Source organism: Gymnoscopelus braueri (assembly GCF_963280865.1).
Source record: "Gymnoscopelus braueri genome assembly, chromosome: 6".
NCBI classification, from domain to species: domain Eukaryota; kingdom Metazoa; phylum Chordata; class Actinopteri; order Myctophiformes; family Myctophidae; genus Gymnoscopelus; species Gymnoscopelus braueri.
This window is the reverse complement of record NC_137607.1, coordinates 29,684,154-29,707,455: the sequence shown is the minus strand read 5'-3', so window position 1 is coordinate 29,707,455 and position 23,302 is coordinate 29,684,154. Positions and strand designations below refer to the sequence as shown.

Sequence of the window (23,302 nt, the reverse complement as noted above, 5' to 3'; positions counted from 1 at the left end):
TCACCTGTGACTGACTGCACACACTGCTGTTGTACCTTGGAACAGTGATGCAGGCCGCCTTGGGCAGTTCCTTAAAAGCACTGTGTCAAGATGGAAGCACAATAATGCACACATGCACACTCGCACATACATGCGTATACATACTACGCGCAATATTATTTTAAACATTGCATTAAGATGAATTGAGGGGGTCCCAAAAATGACATCATTGTCTTACGTGTGATGGAGGCTCCAGTGCCTACCTTTCACCTGTATTTCACCTGTACTTCACCTCTCTTCTTAATTACTTTAATTATACCCTTGTTACCTTCGTTTATTTATACGCATCTCTTTTTCTCCCTGTTGGTTTGGCAGGGCGTGAGCACCTCAGGTAAGAATGCGAGGAACCTAAAATAGCAACCTGCCACTGCCAACTGACTGCAGGATACGCTGCCCCACATTTCACATTCTCATTTAGTTATGGCTCAGATAAAAGCAACAGAGATTTATGTTCGACAAACCACACATATGAAAACTCCTACTTAGTGGGTGTGTGTGTGCAAGTGTGCAATGTGTGAGTTTATGACAAGCATCCAACAACAACTATTTGCTGCAGCTAGAGTATTGTATAGTGCTGGCACCCAGTGAGTGCATTAGAGCGATCCTCGCTGTGTGTGTCAAAACACCAGAAAAATCGTTGTGTGGGGAACTTTGTTTTTCCTCTGTAAAGTGTTCAGGTGTGCTGCTGATTATATGGACTGGAGGCCCCCCCGCTATTTATCTTCCAAAACAAAAAAGGGGAACGATGCTAAAGTAGTGCAACCGAGCATGGAAGAAACGTTTAGAAGGCCACATTGTTGGGTAATAACTGTAATCCACGCTCAAGGGAATAAACTCGATGGAATGCACGCAGCTTACTCCTCCATTCCACTGTCGTCGCACACATGCACGCTCTTACTCTCTCACACCCACCTGAGTAGATGCAAACACTGAAATACACACACAGATAGATATACACGCATGTGTGTACACACACACACACACACACACACACACACACACACACACACACACACACACACACACACACACACACACACACACACACACACACACACACACACACACACACACACACACAGTTGCCCTGAAAAGTGAAGGAATGAATGGAATCCTTTCGAGGCTCTCTGTGTTGTAGTTACATTGCCTACCTGGGAGCCCCAGTGAAGCATGTCTACTATCAGCCGGGGCCTGTCAGGGACTGGATCTACTGCCCAGAATCTGGAGAATGCTGGCTACACAGCGCCTCTAGCTCACCAGCCCGCTCTTCCATGCTCACGCAAAGCACTGTGCCTTTATTTACACAGGGCCATGAGGGCCGGACACCCTTCAGTCACAGAGAAGAAAGAGAACGGAGATGCGATGCAGGTAAGAAGTCATCGGCAGGCATGCAGACGAGGGTTAGCGTGTGAGCGCGGCCCAACGCAGAGGTGTAGCTATTTTTAGACGCCTCGCTGGATTCTCCGGGTGAATTTGCATTGCTGGCATTCCACCCGCGCCGACACTTAAAGAGATTTCACTTGTCACTCAGACGGGACACTTAAGGCCTCAAAAGGCTTTCTAAAACAACGAGGTGCCAATTTTGTTAGACACACACTACCAACAAGTGGTAATAGTCGAGTTGTTTTTCTCTCTCGCCTGGTGGAGTTGATTCATCTGACCTCAGTGACCCCTGAAGAGCCACAGACAATGAGATGCCATTTGTGCTGAAATAATCTCTGTGACAACACAACGTAAAGGTCAACGATGATCCCACTGCCGAGAACCTTTGTGCAAAACCACCTGTAGTATTAGACGTGATGATCCCTCATCAGCTATGACAACAACGCCAATGGACCTATGAGGCGTGCATGTGTGTATGTGTGTGTGGGTGGGTGTGTGTCCGTGTGTGTGTGTGTGTGTGTGTGTGTGTGGGGGTGTGTGTGTGTGTGTGTGTGTGTGTGTGTGTGTGTGTCTGTGTCTGTGTCTGTGTCTGTGTGTGTGTCCGAGTGAGTGAGTGAGTGAGTGAGTGAGTGAGTGAGTGAGTGAGTGAGTTAGCAAGCGAGAGAGAGAGAGAGAATGAAAACAGGTGCATTACCTCTCACGGCAAATTGTTTCAGCACAGGTGTGCATATAGCCATCTTGGCAACGTGTGGGTAATTGAATACAACTTCATTGCACTTGCATAAAGATATGAGCACAGAGCGGGAACGCCTCCCTCCTACCACTGCTCCATTACTCAGCTGTCTTAAAACCCTCTTTGAAACTCTTTTCAGAGTCTGGCAATGATGGTGATAATGATAGCGCACGTAAGACTGCTTTCATTAGTTCTGGGTTTAGACTCACAGTGGTGGGCCTCTCTGCAGTTTCATCCAAAACATATTGGTTTCAGCTGTGCTACACAGTAAAATCCAGAGTGTTAATTGTAACTGGTCCATTTTTACACGTAATCTTAAATTAGTACTCCAGATTTTACTGTGCGTGTGACGTGTGTGTGTGTGTGTGTCTGTCTGTCTGTCTGTCTGTCTGGAGCTAATCTCACAAACCACTTAGCCAAGCAGCTTGAAGTCACACAGTGTTCTTGTCACACTGTCAGTAGGCCACACAACTTTAATTTTATAATGGGTCTCTGATCTTTTTTTACTCTGTGTTTTGGTTCCTTTGCACCTGTATACATTCCAGTGTCTCCTTCTCTTCAGCATAGAATTGTACCACGCCATTTCGTCCACGTCGAGTTCCTTCCACATCGAGCTCATGGTGACAGTTCAACATTAGGTGGCACTTCAGGCTGCTCTGATTGGTTAGGTGCTGTATCAGCCCTATAAGGCTGATAAAGTCTGTGTATGTGATAATATGGAGTACCTACAAGTCTGTGCCCCTCTACTTCAGGGTTGCACAAAAGCATTTTTGTGAAGTGTCATGAACTACTAGCCAAACTTGTTTCAAGAGAAAAGTGCTGTGGGATCTCACAGACTTCTTCAGAGGTCTGTCTTTAGGAAGGTGCATTTACTGTAAACAGGTTGGGTTAGAGGTGGAAAGATGACCAATCACTCCTTCAGTAGCAAAAAAGCCTATTGTTTATGTGTGAGAGAAAATGGAGAGAGAGGCAGAAGCCTATCAGTTGATTTGAAATCATAGTGCTGTCTGTGAGAGTGCCGTGATAGTGCAGGTTTGCTTGTCTGCAGTTGTAGCTATACTTGGTAAAGCTCAGGTCCCAAGTCCAAACAGCCAGCGGCCTGCGTAAAGGTGTGTCTAGCAGTAGACAGTTTAATGATTATCACCCGCCCCGGGCCAAGCTCATAAGTCATGTTACTTTCAAACTTCTCTGCATCGCCATCCCGGCTTACAAGTGTTGACGGAAAAGGGAAGGTTGGCCAAATGTTACTTGTTTGTTTGCAGATGTTATGAACGTCAAGCGTGACGTGTCTTGGATGAGACATTCAGTTAGACCTTATGATTAAGATTATGCTGCTAAAGTTTAGGGTTACCCCAGTGCATCCTCCTCATTCCTGCACAGATGCCATTCTCTGAACTTCTCACGACCTTTAATTCTTTGTTTTTAGAAGTCTGGGCAAACCTATTTAACCCGAGCTTACATATCTTTCATTGTGCGCTTCATGGAACCCATCCAATCCCATCTATTTTAACAGCGGTGTGTCATCACACCATTGCGTTTGCGTTACTTCCCCATTCCTTCGGAGTCAATAGCTGCCTTAAGCAAAGTTCCAATTAAGAGACAAAAGTCAACATATGAAAAGCGCAACATAATCAGCCTTTCTGTTTCTATGTTTCTCTCGTCTTGTTGTCTCTGTCGCTGTGCCTGTGCATTGTTCAGCTGGAGACGGTGCGTGCAACCTTCGACAGCTCTTGTGGAGTGATTAAGGCGAAGTTGCTGTTCCCTGAACATGCATTACATTAACTTGGATAGTGAACATCAAAGAGGGATTAAGACGGATGATAAACAGTAAAAGACACATTTTTCAATAACTTTAAGGATTAGTTGAAGCATGGCTCAACTTGAACATTGAAGCCTGCCTGGGAAATAAAGGACATTGCAAAATGATTTTGTTTAATCACCTTGTAGATAAATTAAGAAAACAGTCTCAAATAAAATATGAATAACGCATTACTGTTAGTGGATCTTTAGAAAACAAAACAGTAGCAATCAAGACACTATTTTGTATTCTGCATCATCATCCTTCATCTAGACATGATAAAACCTCAAATCAACATCCACACTTGACAACACCTTAAATACTAAAAATCTCAGACAGACAGACAGACAGACAGACAGACAGGTTGATTGATTGATTGATTGATTGATTGATTGATTGATAGATACATACATAGCCTACAGACAGCCTACAGACAGCCGACAGACAGACAGACAGACAGACAGACAGACAGACAGAGAGAGAGAGAGAGAGAGAGAGAGAGAGAGAGAGAGAGAAGCAAATAGAGGGGGCATTAGGGTACATTTGGTTAAATGTTCACTATCTCTCCAACTGCTTTCTCACTCTTCTCTATGACCTTTATCTTTTCTATGTTTTTAAGAGCTGGCGTGGCATGTTGGAGTGAAATTATATAGGCTATCTATCCTTCAATCGCTTCAATGGATTTGAGATGCTAACCCCGCCTGTGGGCCGTCCCTTGCCGAGGGATTATATTATAACAAGGCACGCGTGTCTCCGGAGACAAATCTGAATTCAGCAGCAAGCAAGCAGCTCGGGTTTAGGGTGCCTCCTCCCGCCCTTCAAACAGACGGAGCTTCCCTCAACAGAAAGCGATCTCCGCTTTCAGGATCCCTACAGAACACTCTGATTGACTTTACACCTGCAGCTGCTCTGTCACCGGCAATTCGACACAACTTTCACGTTGTCTATATATTTGCTTTTTTTCAACAAGAATCTCACCGAGAGATTCACGAAACTGAACATTCCAAAGGAGACAGGTGAGACTGAGCTGGAAAGTTTTATTTTTTTCAAAATGAAACTCGAAATTTTCTCCGCAAACCACTTCGTCCAGAAGCCGGTGGAGTTCTGCATCGACGCCGAGGGCAGCGTCCCCTCGCCCCTGTCCGGGGACGAGCTGGGCTCGGACGGAGACTGCGTGGCCAACAGCCCCGCACCTGTCGCCCAGAGCAGCAGCGACGGCAAGGGGAAGCCCTACACCCGGAGACCCAAGCCCCCCTACTCGTACATCGCTCTCATCGCCATGGCCATACGGGACTCCGGCAGCGGCCGCCTCACCCTGGCCGAGATCAACGACTACCTGATGAAGAAGTTCCCGTTTTTCCGAGGCAGTTACACCGGCTGGCGGAACTCCGTGCGCCACAACCTGTCGCTCAACGACTGCTTCCTCAAAGTGCTGCGGGACCCGTCCAGGCCCTGGGGCAAGGACAACTACTGGATGCTCAACCCGCACAGCGAGTACACCTTCGCCGACGGGGTGTTCCGCCGCCGGAGGAAGCGCATCAGCAAGAGGCTGGCCAAGGAGCAGGCGGAGAGTCGCCCCGACATCCTCCTCCACACGACCCCCAGCAGCGAGGACCCCCGCCTCTCCATCCCGGCTGGCGCTGCGCCCTCGCGAGAGCCGGGCGCGCAGCCAGCAGGGATGGAGAGGCGAAAGTTCTCCAGCTCTTTCGCCATCGACAGCATCCTCAGCACGCCGTTCAAACGGAGAGAGGACGTGCATAACAGCACCGACGCCACAGACTGCAACAATGCCATTAATAACCCCCCCGGCGCCCGGCTGTACTGGTCCCCACCCGGGGCCCACCACATGTTGCCCTACAACCTGAACTACCCTGCGGCTTTCGGGCCCGCACAGCAGGCGTACCACCACAGCAGGTGCAGCTTGTCAGAGGCAGCTTACAGCAGCGAGCAGCAGCACATGAACAGAGACGCACTCGCATCGTACCTGCACCTGACGTCACAGGGCATGACGTCACAGGGCATGCCGAAGACAGAGGCTTTCCCCGCGCTGAGGATGCCCACGGCGCGAGGTGGAAGCTTCCATATAGACTCGTTGCTCTCATAACGTATATTAAATCCACAACAATATACTGACTGGACTTACTTGTTATATGTTGTAACCATGATGTGTGCACTTTGTTTTGTGGGGCGGTGTTAGTTAGTTTTACTGTTTTTTGGGGGAATCTGTATCTTCAATGGCTATAAGTCATCAGGCAGTGATTAACGTGCAAATAGGTGGCGTCTTGTCAAGTTGCTAAATGCTTGTTGTATGTGGTAAATTAAGACGAAGCAAATTAGTTGCGGCTATAAAAGGACATTCCACTGTGTGTGTGTGTGTGTGTGTGTGTGTGTGTGTGTGTGTGTGTGTGTGTGTGTGTGTGTGTGTGTGTGTGTGTGTGTGTGTGTGTGTGTGTTCCCCCTTTGACTAAATCTTAAACGTGTGTGTGTGTGTGTGTGTGTGTGTGTGTGTGTGTGTGTGTGTGTGTGTGTGTGTGTGTGTGTGTGTGTGTGTGTGTGCGCGCTTGGGGGAGGGGGGTAATGGTTCATAGGTCATTTCTACTGTACGACGGCTATAAAGTGCCATTATGTTGAAATCTATTTATATTGTAATGTTTTTGTATGACCTGCTGCATAGAATATTGTTGTGTAAAAAGAGTGTTGCATAATATTGGCAGAGCTGCGATGAGAATCACATGCTCCTCTCCATGGCTGGACAAAAAGCATGAAAATACTGTTTTGCTAATATTGATTCATGCATGCCCTGTTATTTTTATTAATAAAAAATCTTGAAAGGATTGCAATCAAAGCGCACTGAGTTTCCATGTTTAGAAAGGGAAAGTCTACTTCCGTTGAAATGACACGGAGGGAGTGATGTTTGATCATCACCACTTCTGTTTACAGTAGCTACTTGCCATCACATGATTGTACATTAGCTGAACAGTGGTTCTGGGTCGGGACCCACAATGAAGTGACAATTTAAGGACTTTTAAGACTTTTTAAATTACTCTTTAAAAAAAAAAAAAAAAAAAAAGACCATTACTGCATCAAAGGTGACCAACAAACTACTATACTATAAACATTGGCCAAATTGTCAAATAATATAGGAAAGAGGCGACATTTTTGAAAATAGCCGATCTAAACGCAAGGCCTTGTGAGCTTGTAGATCGGCTATTTTCACAATATTTATCTGTGGAACCGAGTGTGGGGGGGGGGGGTCCCCAGTTCAAATATGATTATTTTGGAGGTTCACGGCCTGAAAAGGTTGAGAACCACTGCAGCTGGCTGGCATTAGAACAGACACAGTTTCAAACAACAGGCACGCCCCTCTTCTATAAATAGGTAATATTTTGAATATTTTCAACGCACATTGTTCTGTAGCTAGTGAAGTCCCTGGGCAGGTTACTCAAATTGTTGGCCTAGTCACTAGTGTGATAGCAATAAGTACATTGTTTCATCAACATGCACAGTTAATTAAATCACAACAGCCCTCTTCCATTAAGAGAATGAGATGGGTGGATTATTGTTTTCATTGAAGAACGCTAACGAATAATTTTGCTGCAGTCCAAGTCAACCACTACAGCCACAATAGCAATATTACTTAAAATTGTTAAAATAATAACTTGAATAATCCTTATCTTAAAAACGAATGAATATAGACATTTTGGTTATTTAATAATAATAATAATAATACTTATTATTATCAATGCCAATTTAAATAATCGCATATTAGTGTTATTTATAGCACTGCATCTATTCATAATTTATCTCAAAGCTGGGTCCCCAGCTAAAATTAAATATCTATAAATTATTAGTCTACAGAAAATAATATGCCTTCAACAGCTTTTAAGTTTAATGGGATAAAAAAATATTTGGAAACATGTAACATATTAGCCTATATACATAACTAAAATAAAAGGCTGTTTATTTAGTTGACACGTTCGAGCTCTCCACGGTCCTGAATCCGAGCCGACCGTTGGTCGTGGTTATTGCAGGCCTGCTAGTTCACACCAAAGGCCCTGACCATGGTTTCTTAAGCATCGGCTCTCAAAGTGTGTGTGTGCGTGTGCGTGTGCGTGTGCGTGTGCGTGTGCGTGTGCGTGTGTGTGTGTGTGTGTCCAACTAAATTAGTTAATATAGCGTCACAATCATAACCACTTTAACCATATTGTAATAATTTGGCTATATTCAAAAATAGTAGATATACAAGCTCATAGCGCGGCACCGAGTGCCCTATGAGCTTGTAGATCTGCTATTTGCTTGTACAACTGCTTGTACCTGGAATCCTCTGCCCCCAACCACTCCTTTCTCTGTAAATATACCTTATGATTTTACCTTATGATGTTTTGTATTGTATTGTAGTATTATATGCATTACTGGTGAATTGAGTTCAATACGACCACAATGGAAACAAGCCCCTGCTGGGCCTTTTTGTGTTATCGTTTTAGCATAACCTGACTGTATCTGTTGTTAATAATATTTTTAATAAAGTATGCAATCAATCAATCAAAAAAAAAGTCCATGTATATTCAAACATTTACTTGAATAAAAGTACACAATATTGTCATCAAATTATACTCACTCACAGTTCCAAACGTATTCTTTATGCAGAATGGTCCATTTCACAATCATATTATTGCATTGTAATTAGTAGCAAAATGCATGGGTTAATTGATGTTCCAGCTGTTAAAGGTAGGGCTGAATTTTAATTACCTCATGTGCAGCATATCCTCCTATATAATACATAATGTATCAGTTAATGTATGTTTTGTAAATCTAGAATAGCAGTCACTAAGTCACATCTTTAAATAATTTTAATGGAGTAAAAAGTTATATTATTCTATATTCTACTCTTTTTTAAATTACTTTTTATACCATATTTGATTCTGATATAGAGCGTCTATAAAGTATCAAAAATGTTAAATACTCAAGTTAAGTAAAAAGTAGCCTACCTCAACATTTTACTTATAGTGGCCATATGACAAAATGTTACTTTATTGGTATTTTAAATGACAAAGGCCTTGCAGTCCCTGTCAAGTTATGACCATTAAATGTGCATATGGCACGGGACTTGTGGTCTCTGGCAATACAATGCACGCATTATGAATAAGGTGATTTGTCAGGATTGGAACATGAGGCATTTTCGGTGCCTATATTATACAAATCTCTCAAATTGTTCTCAATATCTCTACAACAGCTGTGAGTGACTCAAAACTGACACCTAGCTGTAGTCTATGTTCAAAGCACGCCTTGTAGAGTTGTAGTGTGACAGACAGGTGAACATCGGCCAGGTGAGCCATGCCTGATCCTTTTCAGGAACAATGCTGCAACCTGCAGGTGAAACGCCGGAACAGCACACCTGCGTTCTTCAGGTTATTAGTCAACTCAGCTGACTGTAGTTCTTCTATGTTAATATTCATGTCTTCCCATTTTTACATGGCTCCATCTCTCCATTTATAGCTGTGATGGCCCGTGCTATACTTAAATCAGTGGTTCTGAACCTTTTCTGGTCGCGATTGAGGTATTAAAAATGTAAAAAAAAGTAATTTAAAAAGTCTTAAAAGTCCTTACATTTTCACTTCACTGTCACCTGAACCCCCCCCCCCATCATCCCGACCCACAGGTTGAGAACCACTGCGTTAAACTACACATCCATAGGATGCCATCAGCCAAATACTCGAGTCTCGACCCACTCCGAGAATGAACAGCTGTGAATAAGGTCCACTGTTTTGAAACAAAACTTTCTGCAGGCACAATGTTAGGAAGTCCAAACAGTCCGTCACCCCAGCAGCCAACTGAACCGTGCCTGACCCCCATGTACCGGAGCAGAGAGCCCTCAAAGCCCCGGGCAGAGCCGGACAGGAAGCGCTGCCTGGCGGAGAAAGAAGAAAGACAAATTGAGGAGCCACGAGAAATTGCAAGGATCTGAACTCTGTATTTGTTTATCATATTTTCCAACTACAAACAAATATACAATGGGTGTATTTGTATTTGGGGGTATTTGTCCTTGCCCTGTAGCCTAATAATTGCCATAGTCTAAGGCTACTCGTAATTTATTGACACCATCTATAACATCATTTATTGTTTGTTGATAACCCCTATCAAATGTGTTTTCCTCTTTCAATTCAAATTTATTTTATTACGACTTAATTGTAAGTGTAATATTATGATAATAATGTTGACATATTTAGGCCCTAATTATTCAGTCAACCTATAATGTAAATAATTAATAAATACATGTAAAACATAGCACAATTTTATGCATTGAAAATTGGTCTTAAAGAGGGCTCACATAAAGCCATAAAGCAGTCACATAGACATGGAATTTTACTCAAGAGTAGGATAATTAATATGTATGGGGGAGTGGTGTCAACATCAGCCAAACCTGAACATGGAGATAAACAAAATTCTATTTATGTTGTCTACGGGCTAATACTACCTCATGATTAAGGCTAAATTAAGAGCTCGTATATAGGGCCGGGGTGGACAGACAGGGTGCTTGAAAGCAGCGGACGGGCTTCAAAGTGCTCTCACGCAGAACAAAGTTTCCTTTTACCCGCCGAGGCATCCTGATCACGGCGGGGGTCATAAGTTTTGATGTCGCAGGAAATTCTGGGGCCTTCAGGTCCTCCAAGCTTCTGTTCTGTGTCATGGTGGAAAAATGATTTTATCCGCACATCCTTTGTTGTGAAGTGCAAAGGTTATTGTTGATGGTCATTGTTCAAACAAAAAAAACCTCCGTGCTATATCTAAACTTAAAGGAGTAGTTCACCGAAAAATGACTTATTTTTTAGTTTTTGTCACATTCCTGAGCCAACAATTTGTGAATACATTTTAGGAATGCGGGAAAAAACCAAAAAAATCTCCATGGAATCAATGCTCCATGGGGTGATTAATCGATAGAAAATAAGTCATTTTGGGGATGAACCCTTTAAAAAAGGCTGTGTCGGCGTACACTGGCGTGCATGCACGCGCGTGCAGAGAAAATAAAATAAGTATGGGTTTAATTATCTGATGTGCGCTGTGTGTTTGTTGCCCGATATTGTATATTGGCTCAACTCAAGTAAAACCGCGTCGTGCAAGGCCCGTGGGAAGCAAAACATGCGATGACTGGAGGAAACGGGCCTTTCTTTCAAATGAAATGCTGTCTAACCAAATCTGACCTGCCACAAGAAGAACTGCGGTATTTATAAACCAACTCAAACCAAACTCTCTTTGGGTTTACGAAGCCTCGGTCTAGCGCGACAGTAAACAAGTTGGTGCCTTTTGCAACGCAAGCCCGCAATGACCGGGGTTGATGCTCTCCTCTCCACCGCCGATGTTGATATTAGGCTACCTTTATGGGCTATATAATTCCTTCATGTTCGACAAATCAGAGTGTGATGTCTCCATAGGGGAGGAAACTGTCGACGCCCGCTCGCCTAATTTCGGTTTTCTCTCCCTAATGAACGTGGGGCCCATGGGACCAACTCGAGCCCGAGGCGGTAAGCTGACACTGGCGCACTGTGTGTGGTATCCAGGGCCGCGCTTGATGGAAAAAGCCTGCTTCCACTCATGTCAAAGTCATTTACTCAGAGCAACCCCCCGCTTACACACGCATGCACTCGGGCTAAAGACCACCACCTCTCCATCTCTCACACTCGCGTTCCCCCATGCAGCCCAGCAGCGCGACAGTTTGTTTTTGTTATCCTCTGGAAAGAGATTTTGGAGGAAATTGTGAGCAAAATAATATAACGTTCTCTGAGATGTAGCCTATTGCAAAGCATTCCCTTATTGTGTTGCAAACACAGGCTATCTACGCAAATACTATTTTTTTTAAAAACACCAGTTTGGCCTAATAACAGGGTGGCCGTGGCAGGTTTTCAATAGTTTTGCCTGAACAATCAGTGCAAGTCCTGCAGCCTGTCCAGTGCATTTCACGTCAGGGAAATGTTTCCGTTGTGCAGCGAGCAGCACACTCTGAAATCAAGAGCGGGGAAAACCTCGTTTTTTACCTTATGAGCGCGTGGCGTGTGGCGCTGTTGATTGGAATGTCTGAAGGAGGTTTGATCGATGGCTTAATTGCGTGTAGTCCTGAACTGTGCAGAGGAGGATGTCGGAGGGAGGGAGGGAGAAAAATGAGAGGAGGGAATGGAGGGGCTTTAACTTTGCTGCAGCGCCGCCTGCCCGGACGACGACTGGACATGGGCCAGATTTGGCAGCGGGGTAAAGAGGGGGGGGGCCTCTTGTCGTCACTGATTTCAGGGAGATTTGCCGAGTGCGGATGGGGAGGGGGTCCTGCGAAGGAAAGAAAGATTTATGAAATGATAGGTGGTCGAACTTTGTTTGGCTGCACTGCAACGCGCACTAAGACGAGGGGTTTTCGCGTTTCCTTCACTTTAGAGATTAAGGCAGACGATGGCCACCCGGCGCGCCCCAGAGCAGCTCCCAGCACCACTGTGACACTGTGACGCGGCTCGGTTCGAAAGCTCTGCACTCTGGATAACCAGCTCCCCCGCACTTTCTTCTTCTTTTCTCTGACAGTGCGTGGTCGCCGTGCATCCTCTGCGTAACGGGAGAATACACAGCTTAGCACGATTCATCCATTTTTTTCTCTACAGGAGATTGAAGGACATTCCCCATCGGATTGTATAGATTCTAGGGTCTTTGGCCATATACCTCGAGTCCATATACCCTCTATCTTTCTCCCCCTCTCTTTCTCCTCACGTCATTGCTTAGCTACGCCGGGGTGTGCGTCAGAGCTGACATGACGACCGAGACCTCTCAGCAGCAGCTGGACCCTCCGCCTCCTCTGAGATCCAGCCCGGTGTCCGGCGTCCTTCACCCCGCCATGATGAGCCCGCAAGCCGCTTCGGAGAGCTCATCAGCCGCCGTCAAGGGAAAGAAGGCGAGCTCTGGTCTAAGGAGACCAGAGAAACCACCTTATTCCTACATAGCCCTGATCGTTATGGCAATACAGAGCTCTCCCACCAAGCGCCTGACGCTGAGTGAGATCTATCAGTTCCTCCAGGCTCGGTTCCCGTTCTTCAGGGGATCGTACCAGGGTTGGAAAAACTCTGTTCGGCATAACCTGTCGCTTAATGAGTGCTTCATCAAGTTGCCCAAAGGACTGGGCAGGCCGGGGAAAGGCCACTACTGGACCATTGATCCAGCGAGCGAGTTCATGTTCGAAGAGGGCTCGTTCCGTCGCAGACCCAGAGGGTTTAGGAGAAAGTGTCAAGCTTTGAAGCCCATGTATCGGATGATGAACGGCATAGGATTTGGCACCTCAATTCTACCACAGAGCTTCGATTTCCAGGCGCCCTCTGCATCTCTCGCCTGTCACGGCAACGGCTACAACTTGGACATGATGAGCAACTCGATGGCCGGGGGCTACGACGGGCTGAGCGGCGGCCACCACGTCCCACACATGTCCCCGAGCCCCGGGTCCACGTACATGGCGAGCTGCCCTGTGCCGTCCAACGGAGAATATGGACAGGACAGTAGTAGCAGCCCCGTCCCATCCTCTCCGGCCATGGCCAGCGCGCTGGACGGCCATTCGCCGTATGCCAGCAGCTCCGCCGCGCACTGGGCGTCCTCGGGCGGGTCTCCTTACATCAAGCAGCAGCCCTTAGCCTCCAGTAGCCCCGCATCCTCTGGTTTACACTCGGGCATGTCACATTATTCCCTGGCGGAGCAGAGCTATCTTCACCAGAACGCCAGAGACACTCATAACACTGACATATCTGGTAAGCAGTTTCAAGCACCATGTTTGTAAAGTCACCTGGAGATTAGCCATGCATACGCGGCGGAAGGAATCGCAATAATATCCTCTGCTATATCGTAATGTTTTGTAATCAAAGAGGCCTATGGATGTGTGGCTCAGCCTCAGACAGGCCATATAAAACCAGTTTTTCATGCAGTGCTTTTATTTCCCATAGGCCGTAACGTTTTTATAGGCCGTCACACGATTTATTGACTAAAAAATCAATAACACTCGACGAATTCCTCTTTGTAATTGTCGAATTCCAGAAACGTAGCCTACAACATCTATAGCTAGGATACATAGAAATATATATACTGTATAGTATTTATAGTATATATTTATTTGCTAATGATGAAAATTGGATGTACAGGATACGGCACCAACATTTTGTTTTGTTGTTCAAATTTGTGTTGAACATCACATAACACAAGGCTAAATATTTCAATAATAATTTGGTTTGGTCTAATTCAATTCAGTGAATAAATGGCGACATAAAAATATAGGTCTATGTGGACCCATGCAATTTGAGCTCAAGTGATAAAATATATTCCAACCTTAATAAACTGTTTATGTCTAATAAATATTTAGTCTACATAAGCAGCCAATAGCCTGCCCTATTGCATCAGAAACGTGCCAAAAGAGATAAGAGGACAAATCCTGGGAATTTAGCCTGCATATAGACACTGCCCAATGAGGCCTATTAGTAAAGTTAGAAAACGAGAATGACACAGCTATAAGCTTAATTCGTGTCCCCAGTTCATTCACGTTTTGTTTAACATAATTCACTCTGGCTTTACTAAAGTCTAGGGATTTCTCGAAGCCATATAACCCATCGTGGAGCCAAAGGGTCTTTGGAGGTTAACTAAACAAAAGCTGCGGCATGGACCACACCGGAGAACATTTTAAACCACCAACACATCTACAAGATACGGAAGGCCTTGTTAAACTTTATACCGTCTTATTATATTCAGACGGCTGACCGTTAACTTATGGGGGCAACCGTGTGCCCAATAACCGCTGTCACTCAAGACTTTTGTTGTCTCTGAAAACGGACGCGAGTCATATGTTAGGACTCTGGAGGATAAAGCCTGCTGTATTCCTGTGAAAAACACCCTGCGCTGCGCGTGCAGCCGTCACATCTGGAGTCCTTATGACCTTGATGAAGCTTTGAGTAGTAGGTCTATCACCTATATATATATATATATATATTTCTCTGTTTCTGGAATACGAACGGAGACAAATGACTCCTACTCAATGTATGTGATAAGATAATAATGTATCATGATTCACTTATCATTCTATACTTGTTTTTTAATGCGTCAAACATGTAGTGCTGGGCCTGTGTTAACATTGGGGGAAAGTGCCCATTTCTTTTTAAAGTTGGGACACACTCACACGCACGCAAAACAACTGCGTCAACACAGCGCACTGAAGGAAGTTGTAGGCCTATCTTTAAAAAAAAAGAAAAAGGCTAATTGCTTGTTGATTTATGGAAAATGAAAATCTGCTAAATGGATTGATATAAGATGACAAGCTATCATTTGGATGATTTTGATCATTTTTTAAATCTAAATTAGTGCCCTAAAGTGAACCACGAACTATAGGCCTACACAAAAATGAATTGAATGAGAGCTGCATGGAGAGGCAATACATACAAAATTACAAACCTAATTCCATTGTAAGTGTCAAAATCTAAAGGTTAGGCCACTGGCATCTGAAAGATTAGGCCTAAACGTAATATAACCATTATACTGCAGTCGCCGGTTGCAACATTAAATAATAAACGATTATGGCAATTATAATAAATAACCTACGTCATAGACCCTATATTTAATTCCCACACACCGAATTCTGACTTGAGTAAACGACAATAGGCTATATAACCGTCTCTCGATGAATTTTCTAATTGAATACACAGGACCCCAATCCCAACGGAAACAAGCCATAGTGCTTTCATGGGTTCAATCCGTTTAGCATTGTATTTAACTGTACTTTCTGTGCTTTTTTACAAACTGTTTATTAAGTATTCAATCAATCAATCAATCAATCAATTGAATACACAGGACCACAATGGAAACAAGCCCTTATGGCTTATTGTGTTATCCTTTTAGCACAATTGTATAATCGTAGGCTACTACTGTACTATTTGCAAACTGTTAATAAAGTACTCAGTCAATCAATCAAAAAATGTATTTCCCTTCTCTGCAGGAATTCCACGTTATCAGAGCCATTGCGACAGGAAAGATTTCGTGCTGAACTTTAACGGCATCTCGTCATTCCACCCCTCGACCAGTGGATCTTACTATCACCATCATCACCATCACCATCACCAGAGTGTCTGTCAGGACATCAAACCCTGTGTGATGTGAGCATGCATGGCCGGCCAAACGTCAACCGTGCACGCTGCATGGAGGATTGAATGTGGACACGGGGAGAGAGAGAGTCTCATGCCAGAGAGAGAATAAAATGAAGTCGACGGTAAAAAAAATGTAATGGCATGGCCCTCACGTTATTGACGAGAACAAACAATAGGCCAGTTTATGGAGCACTCATAACAGGATGTAATATGGTTTTAGTTTTCAGACTGTTGGCCCCAGTCAAATAGCCATCAGTGGCGATTGAAGGAACTGAATGAAGAAATACCAAACTCAAAGGCCTATGGAACCACTTCTTCGTCTAAAAAAATGATCTCTGACAAGCGTTTTCTTCTTCAAAAGGAGTTTTAAAAAACACGACTTTAATGTGTTTGCTGTTATAACACGTGCAAACAAATATATTCTGCATAGCTATTTTCTATTGTATTAGAGTAACTACACACATTGCTTTAGGCTAACATGAACTGCAACAAACCTTGCACTTATTGTATAATCTTTGACATTTGCTCAGTTTTGTCTTGTAAAAAGTTTCAATAAAGCTGATATATTTTAGGCTATATAAACAGCCTGCTCCATGTCTACGCATTTCTATCCGTTTAGAAATTATCTAGGACATCATTAAAATATATACTATTGATAATTATATTCTTAGTGAGATGTTTCCATTTTAAAATGCATTCTTGTAATTTATCTTACCCTACAGTTTCACAATTCAGTACAGTTCTTAAAAATAACAATGGCCTATAGTCACAAAACAATACAATAAAGAAACATTATCAACAATATCTTAAATATAACTCAATGCAAAAATAACTTGCATTTGTCTATCACACACAACGTTTACATGCACCTGTGCAGGTCCATAACACTAGAGGTACATGAGCACATAGGTTTTAAAGTGGGAAAACCTATATCACCTGTTAATATATTTGTAAATGATATTGTTGTTATGATATAGTTAATACAATGTTTCTTTATGCTGAGATTTACTGGTTGATTGTATTAATTTACGAGGTGTGGCGCTTTATTGGAGCCTCGAGTCCATGACACATGCAGCCTATTCTACAAGAGTAGGAGACTCGAAGGACGAGTTTCTTTTGAAAGTCAGATAATAACGTGCATGTACCATCTCTATATCCAAGAATTCAGCTAATATAAAACATCACCATGCAGTCACCACTGTTCTATCACCATCCAGCCTGAATAGCTGAAAGCGTGTTGCGTGTTTTGCAGCTCCTCTCTGGGATATGTGGACATCAGGGGTTGCCAACATTTGAAGGAGTCATATAAACAAATGAGCCGAGAGCAGCGCATTTATGGAAATCCAACAACATGGTATTTTTAGAGCGCAGTAAACAGAACTGAGAGCTGCTGCCCCGTCACACAAACACAAAGCAGATCAGCCGTTGCATTCATGGTGCTTCGATGTTCTTTTCTATTGGTAAATGATGACAGTGGTTCTCAACCTTTTCAGGGCGCGACCCCCGAAAAATAATCATATTTGAACTGGGGACCCACCACCTTGAGAAGCACTTGGAATTGCAGGCATTACATTTCTCGGTTCCACAGACAAATATTGTGAAAATAGCCGATCTACAAGCTCGCAATACAAGGCTGTCTATTTTCAAATTTTCTTATATTATTTGACAATTTGGCCAATGTCTGACAAGTTTTGGGTATTTTTTCAATTATTTTATTTTTAGGTATAAGCCTACCGTAAATTGTCACTTACTGTCATCTGGGGACCCCCAAAATCATGTGCCCCCCAGGTTGAGAACCACTGGGTAATGAATCCAACATCCAATGCAGCATGATATAGACTTCTCATAAGATAGCAATAGGAAATATCATGTGAAATCTAACCTACGTCATCACAGAGTTTTGCTGTAATGCACTCCGTCGAAAATCGAGATAATATAGGCCTATGTTTAGCCTCAAATTAAGGGATTGTTTCAACACAGTAAAATCTACAGTGTTCATGTATCTCTGAATGTTAAATCCAGAGTGTACTAGAAAGTGCGCCAAATTAACACCTTGGATTTTACTGTATAGCCTACACATGACAGGTTTTCAAACATTTCCACTTTCTTGCATGGGATGGGACCCCCCTGTTTCGAAAACGTCACATAAAAAATGAGACTGATGGTTAGGTTTCAAAGGTTATAGTGAAGACTGGACGAGCAACTTGTTTGCAGTATTATCTAGGGTATACCTTACATTGTGGCAAATTGAAAAAGGTATAGCACCACATGTAGGCTATAGCCCTACCCATTCATACACGGTAGGGGTTGCCAGGAAAAAAAAATGACCCATTTGAGTTGTGGCTATGGTTCCTAAATCAGTGAGTGAAAACTGCTGGTCTGAGAACAATAGAATAGTGCTATACTGTAGCCTGCTGCCACGATGAAGAGGCTATCATGTCACCAAGCAAATGTGATTTTAATGTTTCATATCTGAAAATAATGGAAATGATTAAATCCTTCACTAGACTGCTAAATCCTCCCCGGATTCTTTGATGCAATTTAATTTCAAAGATTGCGGCTGTGATTTTTGTTTGCGCATGTGTGTCACAGCATTTGTGAGTGCTAAGGCCATTGATACAGTAGAGTATAGCGCCATCTAGTGTTTCATATGTGCAACTGGCTGAGAAAAATAAATCTCAATGACCCTACCTTTAGTTAGGCGTTCATTTATTTTTTTGTGCATTTTCCTTTCTTTTCATACATAATAGAGCTCGGATAATCTAGTTTGAGGAAGTAGGCTGTGGTTCTCTATTTCATACAAATGCACACAAACACAAGTGCACAATAATTCAGAACGCATTATTGTCATAAATTACCTGAATACACCTAACAAAAAATAGAAGTTTTTTCATATTGCTGTTGTGTTATGTGATGCCATCTATTTGATTATTGTTTTGTTAGTCCTATATTGTGCTATGTGACTGGCTGTTAAGTTATTTTGCTATACATTAATTACATTAGCCATGTCATGTGTTGTGCTATATGTTGTATTGTGCTGTGCTGTATATTGTTTTGAGTTGTATTGTGTTGTATAGGATACTACTTTAGTACTTTTATTTAAGTATAGCCCTTGAATATGTTGTCAATATTCAATTTAGCTATATTGCACTTGATAAGCATTAGGGTTAGGCTACATATTTTATGTGCAAATAAATGTGCAAAAATTAATATGTTGTTGAATAACCTCAAACAAATTTGAATTGTATTTGTCTAACAGCACAAACTGTGCTTTTCTAAAATATTTCTAATCCAAACAGACTAATATCTCCCTTGATTACTTCCGCATGTCATGATAGACAGTGAAATGGGCTAACTAACCTAGAGAACACTGACCTCTGTCTGAGGACATGACCAACTCATCATGCATGTAGCCAACAGGCCTACAGTAGCCTATATACCATAGGACTTCTTGGTTTTACCTGGTTACCTTGATATCACTGACATGAGAGTGAGAATATGCTCAACGCTTTAGTTGCTGGTGCACGTGCCGGTTTATCATGAATTGACACATTCTCACCAAAAATGGTTTCTTCTATTCTCAATTTCATGATTGTTTTGTTTAGTTTTTTACATATCAACCCAATCGTAGCAATTGTGTAGCATATTACAGATATTTCTCAAATGCACCTATTTTACCTGTATATTAATTACAATGAGATTATAGATTACCTATCAACAACTGGAGAACTGCAGCAGCAAAGCATAGCTACATTTAGTCTCTTTTCCACTGTCATCATTTAAGTCCTTTAGCATGTCTTTAGCAGGTTAGAATAATTAGGGCCAACACTGTAACAGCTATTAGCACAGACAGCAAATCCATTAGCCTATGAAGCCCTTTCATCTTAAACAGCAACAGTTTATACAAGCTTTTTCTGTCTTTCTTTTTTCCACATAGGAGCCTACACCGACCATTGTGGAGATCCTCTTTTAGCCCCAGCTATAATTAAAAGGGCAGAACTTCCAAGTAAAATGGTCAAAAATATATTCTCTATTTTATACAAAATGAGAATAAAAAAGATGACAAATCAGCTTTATTCCAAATGCATTAAAAATGTTAAACGAGCAATGACATAGCCTAGAACATTTAACTCTTCCCCTATTGTATGAAGACCCAGCTGATCGAACTAGTGGTGGAAATGGTCGAACAAACACAAAACAATGCTATTTTTATTATTTGGACAACTCTACCTCCACTTTAAGTAATACTACTCTCAACACAGCCTGACGCCATGCAATACCTACATCTTATATGTAATGTGAAGATCAAAGGACAACAAGCTTTCAAGCTTTTTTGTGTTTTATCATTTTGACAGATATGTACCAAAATTATTATGCATTTTTGTCAATAAAAACATGGACAGGACACATTTCAACATGTTGTACTATAGTGACGAGTTGGGGCAAAATCTGACCAATGCATGTTTGACATGATGGAGATCCAGTGTCACATCATTTAGGTATAGTAAGTGCCATTTTCACTCCAAACTCATAATAGATGGATGCCTCAGAAGTTCACTTGAGCCCCATGAGGCACCCCAGAATTGAGCGAGCCTTTAGCCGTGCTGAGCAGTGCGAAGTCTACTTCGGCCAACTCAGTGTTATTGAGTTGCATTTGCTTAAAGGTGGGCAGAGAATTGCAGAGAGCTCATAATGGGTGCCTTCTATCCCGTCACCCGTTTAACACTAAATGTCCTACCAGGCTAATCATTTTTGCTAAATGTTGCTTAGAGCAGTGGTTCTCAACCTGTGAGGGTCCCCAGTCAGATGACAGCGAAGTGACAATTTAAGGACTTTTAAAACCATTTTAAAACACAAAAAAAAGAGAAAGAAATACCATTACTTCATCAAAAGTAATCAACAAACTACATCATGCTATAAAAAGTGGTCAAACATGGCCAAATTGTCAAATAATATAAGAAAGAGGCAAGAATTGTAAAAATAGCCAATCGACACAGCTTGTAGATCTGCTATTTTCACAACATTTAGCTGTGGAACAGAGTCAAACATAATTGAATGAAAGCCTCAACTCCTACATTCCAAGTGCTGTCAGGGTGGGGGGTCCCCAGTTCAAATATTATTATTTTGGGGGGTCACGGCCTGAAAAGGTTGAGAACCACTGGCTTAGAGCTAGCCTATAAGCATAAATAAAAACAATTATGGGACAATTTTGGGATTCCTTTTAATATTATATCATATATGAAATGAATATTATCCGTGCATGGCATCCACAACATTCCACTGTCTTCTCTGCCAATAATGTAACTTTGTGGCGATCTAAAATAGTTATTAGACATAGTATAAAAGTCTTAATCAGATTGGAGCACACAATAAGGGTCTCTTTATTTGACTTGTACAATGATGCCATATTCTCTCAAAATGTACGTATAGGCCTCATGTTGGGTATTTTACAGGAGAGTGTTTTTCACATAAAATGTTTTAATAAAACAACTTCCCATGGGACCATATGCCTTCTCCAGTCTCACCTCACAGGGGGGATACATTCCACTGATTCCAGGCATGATGGGCCCATTGCGTATGCGTATGTAATAAAACCGTCAGTAGGCTATATTCTGTTAGAATATTCTGTCCTCCATGGCCTTGAAAACAGATTTCCCAGCCAGACAATCTTCATCTACAAACCAGTAACGGTCGGCGCACTCTACACTAGATAAATGTTTTGCAGATGGATGATTGGCAGATATTTATTTGAGAACCGATACAAATATGCTCTTTGGGTTTGAAGTTCCGTGTGTGTTGAGTATTTTGGAATTCTTCTGTGTTTAATTAAGCGCTTAATATAAACACTGTTGATGACTGAGTGAAGTGGAGATGCCCGCAGAAAATTCACATCCAATCCAGACAGGACCACTTTGAATTGGGGAAACTATAAACCTCTACGACACTACTAAAACTTTTACTAATTACATTTTTGAAAGGTGATTGTGAGTTTGTATTCTCTTTGGAACTATGTCCGAGCCCGAGGCATTGCTTAATTCATTTTCAGTTTATATACCCTATTGATTTATGTTGCATGTGCGTCAACATGACTGTAGATGGCGTTATCGTTCCAGTTTAGGATGAAAATGTGTAAACTGTCTTGCAGAGGAGACCATGCTAGAAGTTAGAAGCTAGATATCGTTGCTGGGCAGAAACCTTGTATCTCCACATTTCAACTTTTTAAATGAATGCCCTTATACTTCAGTGTCACACAAAAGTAGCAAAAATGCAACATCTACAAGCTCACAACAACGTGGGCTAATGCGACACATTGTGAGCTTGTAGATCTGCTATTTCTCTTTCTTTTTTTATTAAGTGAAAGTGGTTAGTGTGTGCTTATATAAATATTGAACCAATGAAAATGTTTTACAACTTTTTACTTACTTTTCAGTTTTCACTCACAAGCTCTTGTTAACACTTTTCAATGAGAAGTGTAATAACTACATTGGATCCATTGGAACACAGGCTCTTTTTTTACATTTCCTGAAAAGTTATCTCTCAAGAATCTGTCAGCACCACTGCCCTAAACATTAAACAGTATTGTTGTTAGTAGGAATAAACACAGAAGCATTGGGGAGGAAGTGGACAAAGAAAGGGGAGGAGCCAAACCGAGTTCCTGTTTCTACACAAAAAAGGAGGTGGTGCCAGGCAAAAACAAATGAAAAAAATATAGGGCCCTATGAAAGGGCCAGACTGGCTAAACGCACTCATTTGGGATTTAGGACTGCGCAAGGGGCGTTCCCCTGCAAAGGTTGCTATTTTGGGACACCTGCCTTACCCGCAAAACACCTGCACTACCCGTTACATTATGCATAGGTGTGGTTTGGGCGTTACAATAATAAAACCATTGCCTTTAAGAAAAGACTGCGCAAGCAATTATCCCAAATGCAATCTTACGCTCTCCTTCTGCGGTGTTGCAAGGTCTGCTTATTATAAGCCACATTGGGCTTGTTCTGTAAAGTTGCTTGTAAATAATGGTAGAACGGTTGTGAGCTTGTAGATCGGCTATTTTCAAATAGCCAACATATATAAATATGCACATTGTTTAATGGCCGACATATATAGGTTTGAAGTGCTCATGTGGCCTATTAGAGTCGCTTCTTTTGGGCTTGTTTTTATAGTCCTGGTTGCTTATTCCTCTCGCAAATTCTGCCAACACAGCTCTTCAGCCGC

General features: G+C 42.4%; 2 protein-coding genes across 3 annotated transcripts; both read left to right on the top strand.

The window, feature by feature from the left end:
* Positions 1-4,707: 4,707 nt before the first annotated feature.
* On the top strand, positions 4,708-6,787 carry LOC308087147 (forkhead box protein Q1-like). The gene has a single exon (XM_080430858.1). The coding sequence runs from the start codon at positions 5,005-5,007 to the stop codon at positions 6,055-6,057; it is 1,053 nt and encodes a 350-aa protein (XP_080286984.1). The 5' UTR covers positions 4,708-5,004; the 3' UTR covers positions 6,058-6,787.
* A 5,473-nt stretch (positions 6,788-12,260) lies between these two features.
* On the top strand, positions 12,261-19,257 carry LOC308087764 (forkhead box protein F2-like). Of its 2 annotated transcripts, XM_080431918.1 has the most exons (3): positions 12,261-13,717; positions 15,943-16,113; positions 16,146-19,257. In XM_080431918.1, exons 1-2 carry the CDS (start codon positions 12,736-12,738, stop codon positions 16,101-16,103), a joined length of 1,143 nt encoding a protein of 380 aa, XP_080288044.1. In that variant the 5' UTR covers positions 12,261-12,735; the 3' UTR covers positions 16,104-16,113; positions 16,146-19,257. The 2 variants fall into 2 exon arrangements, with proteins under 2 accessions (XP_080288044.1, XP_080288043.1); XM_080431917.1 differs by having other exon boundaries at positions 15,943-19,257.
* The last annotated feature ends 4,045 nt before the right edge of the window (positions 19,258-23,302 follow it).